Source organism: Xiphophorus hellerii, chromosome 22, assembly GCF_003331165.1.
Source record: "Xiphophorus hellerii strain 12219 chromosome 22, Xiphophorus_hellerii-4.1, whole genome shotgun sequence".
Classification (NCBI taxonomy): domain Eukaryota; kingdom Metazoa; phylum Chordata; class Actinopteri; order Cyprinodontiformes; family Poeciliidae; genus Xiphophorus; species Xiphophorus hellerii.
In genome coordinates, this window is record NC_045693.1 from 8,944,350 (window position 1) to 8,956,360 (window position 12,011).

Consider the following 12,011-nt stretch of genomic DNA (forward strand, 5'->3'; position numbering starts at 1 on the left):
TCATTGTATCATAAACAGCGATTCTCCTTAAACGGGAGCAGCATTAAAACGTGCATAAGACGAGATGCTAACCAGTGTTTTTTGTACATGCTAGGCACCATGACAGGTGGGGAATTGTTTCCATAGTTACTGATGGTTACGGTACCTTCGCCATAATGCCAATATTTCACATCTTTCTAACCATACTTACTTATAAAGTTTAGGAATGTTAATCTTCTTACCTTATAAGACGTTTTTGCTGCAAATCCGCGGTTACACCAAAGTCTGACAGTCATTATGATTAACGGCTGCTATTCATCGCTCTAAAAGGTATACAATAAAATGACGAGTTTGGTTTTCACCCTCGTCTTTCTTTGCACCCTGTGACCATTTTTACTGCAAAACACAGGAGCACATAGGTTGTCTCGTCATCCGTCATGGCGAAGCCGGTGTTCTGTTTATCTGTGCTACCCATGAATCCGGCCTACCTTGTCGTAATGTGCATTCACGCATCGATGCTACAGTGAAGTCACATGCAAAGGGTCAATGTTTCGAAGATCATCGTGCTCCATAACACAAGTTCAGATTTAGTCGTTCTACAACTGACAAGATTGGTATGAAAGGATTATTCTGAGGCGTATTATGTAATTAATAATACAAATGAAGGTGTGGACAGAGATTACAGCTTGTAATGATTTTGTGGTTTATACATCTCTAAATATTTACAGTATTCTAGACTATAAAATATCAGAAAAAGCAGAAATTCTGATTACATTTGAACCCAAATGTCTTGGGTCAGAGGATCTCTGTGTCAGCCTTTAAATACAAAGTAAAAACTTAATACATGTGTCTGAGTTTATGATGTTCAATTCTTGGTTTCCACACAATAATTCACACAAATTCTTGTTACTTTGGTTATTTCCTCAGGGCAATTTTTATAATTGAGTTTGATTTTAAAGATCAGTGTTAAATTTTAAGGGCAATGCAATTTCCGGCTGTCATTATTTTTTCCCTTGTGTCTTTTTCTGATCTGAGAGTGAAAATGCAGTTTGAATTAGGAAAAGCTCTATTTAAATTATTTAAAAAGTTTAATTCCTGAGGGGTTTCTCTTATTTTAAACTAATCTTGCAAATTTATTCAGCGGCCAAGACAAAAGGGAGAATAAATTTAAATTAGATTCTTGAAACTACAGAGAAAAATGAAATAAAAGCCCAGTTTGGCAGAGATACATTGTCTCTAAAGCAGCAGGTTCACCTGGTACTGAATTACCTCTCATGAAAATCAGACATGAAGTCACTCGCACAATAAAAAGGGGAAACGTGTCAGGTTTAAATTACAGAAATCTCTAAGGAACTGAAAGAAACGGAGACACACACACACAAAAAAAACAATTCACAGACTTGTTTGTTGTTGGATGAAGCAACGTCTTGAGAAAATCTGCAGGAAGAGCAGAGGAAGCAAAAATAAATGTTACGTTTTTGTGTAGGGTTTGTCGATATGGTTTAAAAAATATAAAAACAAATATTTTTCACAGTCTAGATCCAGTTTTAATCTTTTTTAAAATCTTGCTTTCATTTCTAGAAAAATAAATTATAAAAGATGAAAGATATTTTCAAAAGTCGCTTTTACTTCAATCATCCCTTCTGCGAATTGAACATCGAAGTATTAGGGGCAGGCTACAAGAATCATAATATTAGCAAAATAAAAACACAATTTTTTCACAATTTCACAAGAAAAACATCTTAAAAAATACAAGTTTGTTTGTTTGCTTCCTTCTTCAAAATAAAGTCTTGCTGATGATAGTAATTTGATTCTGATTTATTTCTGTTAAGTATTAGTATAAAACTTCACAAGATGCTCAACATTCCTCATTTAAATTGTTTAATTTTTACCCATGAAATTATTACTTTAGAAAATAAAAATTGTAGTCTGACCTTCATTTTACCGGAATTCAAAGTGCTAATAAACAAAAGCTGTAAAATATGCAGGTCAAACAAGATGGCGGCCCTCACTCTGAACTACACTGTAAAAAAAATAAATACAAAAATACCGGCAGCTGTGGTTGCCAGACTTTTACCATATAAATACATTAAAAATACATTAATACATTTAATTTTTACTATATTTAAATTTACATTAAAATTTAAATATAGTAAATTTTACTATAAAATTTCTAAAATTCTAAATTTTAGAATATGGTAAGTTCTACAATTTATTGTATTATAAAATATGGTAAATATTTAGAATGCTAAATTCTGAAATTTAAAATTCAAAATTTTAGAATATGGTAAATTCTAAAATTTACCATATACATTTTAGAGTTTATATGGTAGATTTTACTGAATTTGTTTTGTTTGTTTACAGTGTATGGAAATCCAAGGAGTGCAATGGTGGGGGAAAAAATCCTTATTTTCCAAAAGTTAAATAATCAAAAACAATAATTCAAATAAGAAATAAAATCAACTTTACCTCCCAGGCCTATTTTTTATGTAACTTGCATATTAATCAAATATTTTACTTGTTTGTTTTTTTTTTGTGGGGAGCGGAAGGGGGTTCACAAAAAGCCTTAATTGAAAATGAAAACTGTGAATGAGTTACCTTTTTGAAGAATCTGCTGCAGGTAAGATATTGCCTGCTTTAGATCTTTCAACAGAACCCCATCTCAAAGAAAGAATCTGTGATTTAAAGGAACTCATATTTGGTCACCAGATAACATTAAAACTGAAGAATGCAAAAACAACGAAGCATGAACAACATAAAGAGGTCGGTAAACAATGAGCTGCGTTTTTTAATTTGGTGACATTTAAACGTTTAATATATGACACAATTATGAACAGAAAAGGCCAAACCAGATGGAACAAAGACTAGAAAAGTGATCCATTTCACAAAACGCTGCCCAACATCCTGGCAACCAAACTGCAGCAATAAAGGGCCTGACGCTGCGTGGCGCTTCGTTTTACATTAAGAAACACCTAACCCAGCCATTTCCGCCTGCTGAAACCCATCTGCGTGTTTCTTGGTGGTCATTTTATGAGCCGAGTTGCCACGTGGAGCACAGTGTGGCACAGCCTCAGGTTTTGTTATGAGGTGGGGGTGTCTGGCACGAAGGCGCGCTGTGCCAGGGCTCCAGATCTTAACACGCTGCCTGAAGCGGATAGATGTAGAGACTTCTGGCCAGGCATGAGCTCTGCAACCTGGCAGAGACGTGAGAACGGCACGTTGTGTTCTGCTGTTGCAGAAGAAGAAAAAAACAAAAAGCCCTGAGCACTCAGCTGTGTTTGGAGCCCAGGGTGCTGGATGGTAGAACAACCAACCCAGAATGAGATGGAGTCCAAACAGAACCACTTCCTCTGTGCGTCTGCCTACCAATTAGCCACAGAGCTGCTGCTGAGGTGAGATAACAATAGAAAGCCATGTATCCCCTAAAGACCTCACATATTAACGTAGTGATGTCTCCTACATGTCACCGCTGCCCTCACTCGCCTGGCAGCGCGCCTGACTCACCGGAGGGGGGCCGTGATTTAATCCAAGAAGAAAACAGCAGGACGCAACATTAGGCTGAACGCAACGTGATGTAATTAGTGAGACGCTGTTAGGAATAAATATGAAGTCTCGTACAGTGACTTCAAACCGCTCTGTAGATGAAGAAGTCGTGTCTCTAAGTGCATTTTGAAGTAAAATTACACCAATAAATCAAAAGGGTGGCAATGAAAAGGAAACTTCAAAATCTGTAAGACAATTTTTACACTTTTATTTTTCAGAACATTTCTTGCATTATAAAAACAACCTAAATATTGCATTTTTCCGCACAAAGTGTAAAATAAAGTGTTTTAAGTTAACTCACATTTTGTAGCACCACAAAAATTAGTTCCTCAATGAACACCATTATGTGCAAATACAGGGAAAACACAGGAAAAAGTAGTTTTCTGATGTTAAAATAAGATAACTTTTAGTTTGTGTGCAAAAAAACAAACAAGTTAACAGTTAAAAGTGTTCATATTGTCCATGGCAGCTTTGAGTCCAGCGGTTAAATACTCTTCAAACTGCTCCGACTGCAGATTAAGACTAACACTAAAACTTCATATAAAAACAATTTGTCACAAATTGGTCCTGCAAAAAGATCCCAAGTGGTTTAAAAAACTTGAAAGCGTCTTACAAACATATTTTATCCTTCAAATCCTTAATATTTTTCAGTTTACATTGGTAAAAGCATTGACATTTTTACACAATTTCACATTAGAACCACAAATTGTTTAATTATTTCAGTGATGAAGATCTAGAGAGGTTTAAAGTTGAGATTTATCCCTAAACCCAATTCCTAAAGCAGTGCCAAGTTATAAAAATCAACAAAAGTCTAATTTAGTTTACTGTATCATCAAATAATTGGAAAAATTGCAGGACAACTTGATACGTACAGTATTAGCCCATCCCAAATGGGAAATAGTCATTCTGGAGGAAATTAGGAAGAAAAATCTGTTGATTCATGTACTTTAAAACGTAAAACAACTTTTATGGCATATAAAAACATTGTTGAAAGAAAACATGAGAATTTAATTTTTTTTAAAAGTCAGCCTCCAGATGTGCAGAGCTGGCAGAGACAAAACACAAATAGCAAAAGCTGTGAATTCCAGGGGCTGCAGTATAGATTTAAAGCAGGTATCACTTTTATAATAAATAGTGTGTGGTGGTTTAACAAATAAAACCCCAGTTTAAAATACTTACAGGTTTGTGGTTGTAACATGAAAAAATGTGGAAAAGGCACTGAAAAAACATAAAATCTTATCAAGTATTTTTTAGGTTCTAGTGCATATATCTTATTAAAGTTAAAATAGAACAAAACTAAATAATAAGCAACATTTCAGAAGCCTGTATTAAGTCAATAATTCCTTAATATGGATGAAAAAAGTGCTAGATTATTAAATAATCTGCCAGTGGAGTTTTAGTTATTAGCACTACAAACTAAGGAAAAATACTTGGTAAGATTTTAAATTCTGCAGCGAGGTTCACTGAATTTTAACCTTTAGAAAGCCAGTATAAAGTTTATACTTTTAGATGTGTATAACGGCACATAAGCTGGTTGTGAAGCTGTACAGTAAACTGATTTGAGGTCACATCTGCTGCTGCGCTGAGGCTACGCTCTCATCAAACTGCTAGTGTACGCGCTCCCAAAACTCTACAGGCGTCTATCTCAAATATCCCAGCTGTCACTGAAGTACTGGTCCTCTTCTTCTTCCTCGTCTTCTTCCTCATCTTCTTCTTCTTCTGCCTTTACTTTCACCCGAGTTTCGCCTTTCACCAGCTCATCCGACACATCTGTGTCGTCCTCCTGCTGTTCTTCTACCTGGAGCTGCGTTAGCATGCGCTGTAAGGTGGATTTCACCTCCTGAACTTCTTTTTCCAAACACTGTGCAGAGAAGGTTAGGGAAGAATCTGATGTTTCAGTGTAATGCATATTAGTATGTAAAAGGGAAAAAAACACACTAACAGACAAAATGTCAGGGGCAATGCAACACTATTAACAGTAATGGTTTGAGACAGCCACTGCCCAATAAAGCCATCAATTTTCAACAGATTACTGGGACAGATCATCAAGTTATCCCCACTTTAACCCTATTTAATTCAGTATTTATGAGCCCATCTAAACTTTGCAGCCATGCAAGCAGATTGCCCAGTTAGATTATTCATGAACCATTGATGAAACGGTAAAAAAGCAGGCGGCAGCAGAGGGAATGTTTAATCTGCTTGGAAACTTAAATCAACCGTGAGCGTCTGCACTGAGTTGCAAAGCAAAGAGATTGCTGTAACGGAGGAGCAGACGGAGCATGATGGCTTATTTTACTTTTTGAATAGACACAGACGTCCTTATTTATAATTAACCAAAAGAGATCATGAATGCTGCAAAAATTTGACACGAGTTTTAGAGGCAACTTTGTCCAAACAGGATGGAAAAACTTATCCTCATTTCTCTGAGGCTGTCCATGCAACCTCTTGTTATTGAGAGCAGGGCTCCAATTAAAACCCATATTGGCTGCTGGTTTGATCTTACCGTTACTATGGTAACCGCGGCATCACGGGCAGTACAGTTTCTCTTCAATTTCTGCATCTCCACTGTACTCAGGAGTCCACCACACAACTGCAGAGTGCAGTGAGTTCTTGCTATGAGAAATTAATGACACATGAGGACTTGGGAACAGAGAGGTGGAAAGAAGCAGGTCAGTCTTTGTACGTTTCCACCTGCCAGTCTGCATTGGTACACGGCCTGTGATGGGGGAGAGCGGACTGACCCCAAACACTTCAGATAACAACATGGACATCTACAGTCACACTCAGTTAATTAGAATATACATCCTAATGAGCGTAGATCAAATTGTTATTTCCATTTGGAAATAATAATCTTTAAGCAGGTGTTGAGCATACTTTTAGTTAAAGGTAACCAATTATGCTTCCTTGAACATGTTAGGATACGTTTATAAGCTACACAAAACATGTTCATTACTTTTTCTTTGGACAAAGTCATTCTATGATTTGCCTATGAGTTGTTTTACTGCCTCTTGTCACTTTAAATTCAAATAAGCTGCTGTTAGCCACGCCACCCCTTCCCCCCACGTGAAAATGGTTGCAAACAGAGGCGCAGTTATAAAACTGTACATCTTTGAAAAGTAGAAGTGGAGCCTCCTACACATCCAACAAGAATGCAGCAAGTGGTTTCTAGATGGAAAGTCAACAACAAAATATTTGTCTTCTTCAGCAGCCATTGTATAGAGCATAAAGTGGTAAAACCAGCTGACCAAATGTCCTGGAGCTTAGCTTGGGTTGCTAGGTGACGGGCTGGCTTCACTGGGATTGCTAGGTAATGGTACAGTGCCCAGAAGTTTTTGAAACTGATCATTTTCCAGACACCAAAAAAAACCCATTAAAAGAACTTTTTTAAAAGTTCTTTGGGTGATTTTAGAAGACGTTGAGACCCAAATGGAAGTATAAAGACTTCCAAAATGTTATTTCTTTCACAATAAATAATCTTTCGGCCCACATTTCTGTTTTTAAAAATTGTTTTTAATTGGTCTTCTGTAATATTCTAATTTTAAACATCAGTTTTTTAATTAACTGTAAGCAGGAAATCATCATCAACAGAAATAAAGACTTCCAGGCAGCCATCTGTGTGTATTTCATCTATATAATTTAGTTCAATCAGGGAAAAAGTTCCTGAAATTAATTGAATTTTCAATAATATTTTAATTTATTGAATGTATGTAATTTTTTTAATGAAATCTTCATTAAGGTTGGACAATAAAGCATTCTGAGCAAAAGAAAGTTTGGTGGCATGAATTAACTCAGTCACTCTTTGGTTACCTAGCAACAACCTGTTGAGTAACATGTGGTTACCTAGCAACAACCTGCTGAGTCAGAAGTAGTTTCAGCTTCCTCCTCTGTGCCTCACAAATGCTTAAAAGTAAACAACAAAGTTGTGGAATGAAAAACAAGAGAGGTTATGCTTCAGTTTGTCAATATTTCAGATATTTAAAACAAAAACCAAATCAATAGTTATTGATATCGACTGATATTAAATGGTTATGTTATTTTACATTTTTGAGTCGTACTGTCCAGCCCTAGCTGACACCATTAAATACAATCTCTATCTGTACTTCCTGTGGCTCCAGCCATGTTACAGTGTGTACTGCTCAGACTAGAAAAGCCAGGCACATAAAAATGTGTTATTGTGCATTAGCTGAGAGGCACAGTTAAATAAATATTCAATCACAGCTGACCTGGGTCCAGATAAGATCTCCCGTCCACTATTTGAGGAAATAATTGTTAGTTGGCAGATTTTCTTCATTTTGCTTCTGAAATATGATCTCACTTAGTAAAAGCAGGAGGGGAGAGAAAGGTGGAGCCAGAAAAACACACTAATCTATTTCCAATCAGCTTTCTAATTAGCACAGAGAATGATGTATTGTGACCTGTAATCAGCCAGAACAGTTTGATTCGAGTCATTATCACGGATATTGTAATTTCCTCTCTGCCAGACCCAGAAAGTGGAATTGGGCAGATGGGGAAAGGGAGAGCAGGGGGAGGACAGGAGGGTCAGCTGGAGGATGGACGTTAAGATATGACAGGGCCAGAGTCATTACAGTGACATTCCTCTGTCTGCCCGGGCCCAGCCTCCATCGGCCCGCTTTAATCTCAGCCCGTCGTGAATGGCAGCGCACATCCGCGGCTCTCTAATAACCTCGCATGGACTTTTAGTATTTCATTTTCCAGTTGGCCCAGCCAGTCTTTCAGGAAAAAAAACTCAAAACTAATCGCTGTCTATCCTTTATTCTCTCCCTAAAATGGATTCATGAAATCAGATATGACATTTTTTCCCCTTTAAAGGTAAAGTCGGCACAGCAAACATCTGTCAGTGTTTGAGTGGTTTTGATGTTTACTTTTAAGTCAAAAAGCCTTGAGAGGATCCGAAGGGACAGACGTAAAGAAAGGCAGGATTTTTATACATTTAGGTTGAACTGGAAGGATATGGGTGAGGGCTTGATCCCGATTCAGTAAAGCTGTCTGCAGTTTGTCCTCCAAGGCGATCAGTCTGTCACCGATGAGCTCGCAGCGCTCCGTCAGGTCTGTAGCGTCGGCCTCGCTGCACACATCCTGGATGGCACAGAAAAGGCAGAACAACAACAAAAAAATCAAACTGTTCTGAAATATGTGTTTGATACTAAAAAGACCAAAACACAACCATTGTTACCTCAACAGAACGTCATAGTTATGTAAATTATGAACCCCAGATTTACACAACTTAAGGTTTTGTGGTGAACATTATGAAAAAATAAAACATACAGAAGTAAACAAAACTGTTGAACAAATAATTATCAATTGAACTAATCGAAAAATGTCCCGGGCTACTATCACTTGAATCCATTCAGGATCTCAAGAGGTGAGAAAAACTTCCTCAGCGCAGACAGAGGGTCTGCATAGCAGACTACAACGGAAGTAATGTTGATGTTATTGCTGTCAAAGAGAAGTTCAGAGCGGTTGAATTAAATTATTTTTACACAGTTTTTAAAATTTTGGCTTGTGCAGGTCGGTGAGGTTTGGTACGTTATTTTGCCCGTTTTCAATGTAAAAAAGGCATTGTTACATTTTTTTTTCTTTTGTAAAGTGCCTTGAGACAACATTTGTTGTAACTTGGTGCTATATAAATAAACTGAATTGAAATTGAATTGGCGGCCAAAAAAAATGTCACTGCCTGAAAAAAGCATGAAACATACTCGTGCACTAGCAATTTGGGTTTAACCCCGTTTGAAACTCCAACTGGCAGCTGAATACGCAGGACCATGAAAAAGCGTTTAGAACCACGCCGCCTGCAAAAACACAAGATCTTACCAAATATTTTTGGTCTAGTTTCTAGTGCAAACATCTTAGTACACTTGAAATGACACAAAACTAACAGAGAAGTTATTAGGAGCTTGTTTAAAGTCAATAATTATGTCATTCTGATTAAGAAAAAAAATACTAGTGATAAGTAGGGCTAAACAATAAATCAATAGCAATATATCGCAAAAGAAATATGATCAATATAACATATTTGCAAAAAAAAGGCTTTGGCCGCTAAATCTCTCACTGTTAACTAAGCAAGTTTGGTGGAATCTACTCACTCACTCCCTCTTTGGCTACCTAGCAACTCACTCCCTCTTTGGTTACCTAGCAACAACCTGTCGAGTAACTAGCGCTGCAGTAGTTTAAGTTTTTTTTTGTACTGTGCCTCATAACTGCTTAAAAATAAAAAATGGTGTGGATTGAAAACTGTGGATAAAATAAGAACGGTGACGTCAACAGTTTGGCAATATTTCATATATTTAAAACAAAAAACTGGGGTGCTGTGGTGGCGCAGGGGCAAAGCACGACCCATGTATTGAGGCCTTAGTCCTCGTGGCGGCGGTCGCAGGTTCGATTCCCGGCCTGGAGACATTTGCTGCATGTCTTCCCCCTCTCTCATTACCCTCTTTCCTGTTGAACTACTTTCAAATAAACGCCACTAGAGCGAACAAAACCTTTTTTAAAAAAAACTAATCAATAATTTCTGATATTGTTGATTCAATTTACGGTCATTATACGGTTTTCAGTCATAAGTTAAATAATCTCCATATTATCCCACATTATATCTTATAGGAAAAATTACTTGTTATATGAAGTTGTTATAATACATAATGTATTATATAAACGTATTATATGGAGAAAATGTCTTGTTTCACTAATTTAGACGACTTCTTCTTCCAATTATATTTCTAATTTAACCAGTAAAGAACAATGATATACTGAATAATCTCCTTTTGAACCTGCTCCTTGTTATAAAAATGTTTTGGCAACATCATGTCAAATTTATATAAATAACCAGAACGTATCTATACATTGCAGCAGTGAATGCAGCAGTGCAGAGTGTGTTTTGAAGGATGGCACCTTGATGGAGGTGCAGAGTGCAGTAGGACAGAGCACTCGGAGTATGGCTGGCCATAATTAGACCAGCCCCCTCTGCAGACATTGTGTCCCAGTTTCTTAACACTTATCGGGCATAGAGAACACAAACACACACGCTAAGGCACAGACATGCACAAAATCCCAACTTTTTCCTCAAACAACGCACAGGGATCCTAATCTGACTCATAGCTGCAGGTAAAAAAATATCAGCTCCCTGCAGCTCTGAGGTGTCGGAGCAATCACCAGAAAGTTGGATCTGATCTCTGCCTGTAATTGCGCACCCCGTTTTGGATGATGCAATACCCCAAAGAAACGTAAAACATCAAGAGGCCCGTCAATGTGAGCATATCATTCCTGATGTAACTGCAGAATTAAGGAAGACTTGGGCAAAGAGATACGATCAGTCCACAGTATTATTTTCCATGTTTGAGGAATTGTAAGAGGAGAAATAGTAGCACAAATATGTCCTCCAGCTTGTCTTGATGCAAAGCCAAGATTGAGGCAAAAATTTGTCAACTTAGGTCTCCAATAGTTCTGACTCTGCACGATAATGGTAGATTTTTCTCTCTCCACACACAAACCGTTTAAAAATACATATTCCAAAGACTATAATTTGCTCCAATTGGTGTTCAAACCAATTACTGTCCATGTAACACAGAAGAAAAACATCATAAATGAGATTTTAGTGAGACGCTAATTTGCAGGAATGAATTAAAAGCATACACCTGTAGTCTCTGTAATTCTCTCTCCATGTTAGTGCTAATATTAAAACACATAAAGTTGATAGAAATTATTTTCGAATTCAGTAGTCAAACTTATGCATGCCTTAGTATGATTATTTAAGCAATAATGAACGAGAGGCAGAAGGTAATTTTGCCACTTCCCTAGGGTGTTGTTCTGCCTGATACTTCTCACCAGGCGCACAACACAAACAATTTATATTGTGCCGGGGTTACACTTGAGGTTGTAATTGGTTTCAGGGAAAAAAAAAAACTTTCCTGCATTCTTGTTAAATAAGAAATTAAGTAGCAGATGATTAAGTAGTATCTTCAATTTTCACTGAGATGTTGTTAGGAAATGCATCCATTTACCATCTACGTTCTGTATAATGCATTAAGTCAATGCAGGAAGATTTCAGGAATTAGAAAAGTGGCAATTATATGTGGAGGAAGATACAGAATTTGAAAGCTATTGATTTGTCAAAGCTTGTGAATGCTTACAGGTAATTTATAGTGCAATATTTAAAAAATCAATGCACGGTAAATGGGCTGCACTTTTAGTCTTAATGACTCACTAAAGCACTTATTCATGCACTCACACACAGAAGCACACATTCATACACCAGTTTAAAGATTGACATGGTGGTCTAGTTATAATTAATTTGTTTATTTGTGAAACAATCTTTCTGGCTTTTGTTTAAAGCAAACAAAAACTTTGATTTTTGTGGCCTGTATTTCTGTTTAGACGTGGATCTGACTTGGAGTTGACGGAGGTTGTGAAAGAGATTCCAGCTTCCTGCACATTAACGGTGTCCACAGTTTAACCCAAAATTATTCATATTTCTG

At 37.0% G+C, this 12,011-nt stretch overlaps 1 protein-coding gene across 2 annotated transcripts in view; it reads right to left on the minus strand.

Annotated features, from left to right (window-relative positions):
* Positions 1-2,743: 2,743 nt before the first annotated feature.
* Positions 2,744-12,011, minus strand: part of disc1 (DISC1 scaffold protein) — a 56,202-nt gene continuing 46,934 nt past the window's right edge. Inside the window, exons 13-14 of one of the 2 annotated variants that reach the window (XM_032553635.1) lie at positions 8,496-8,619; positions 2,744-5,385 (exon numbers count right to left, since the gene is read on the minus strand). In XM_032553635.1, coding sequence (XP_032409526.1) covers positions 5,168-5,385; positions 8,496-8,619 — 342 coding nt within the window. In that variant the 3' untranslated portion in view covers positions 2,744-5,167. Of the gene's footprint in view, positions 5,386-8,495; positions 8,620-12,011 lie in introns of those variants that run through there. The other variant, XR_004337872.1, reaches the window with a different exon arrangement.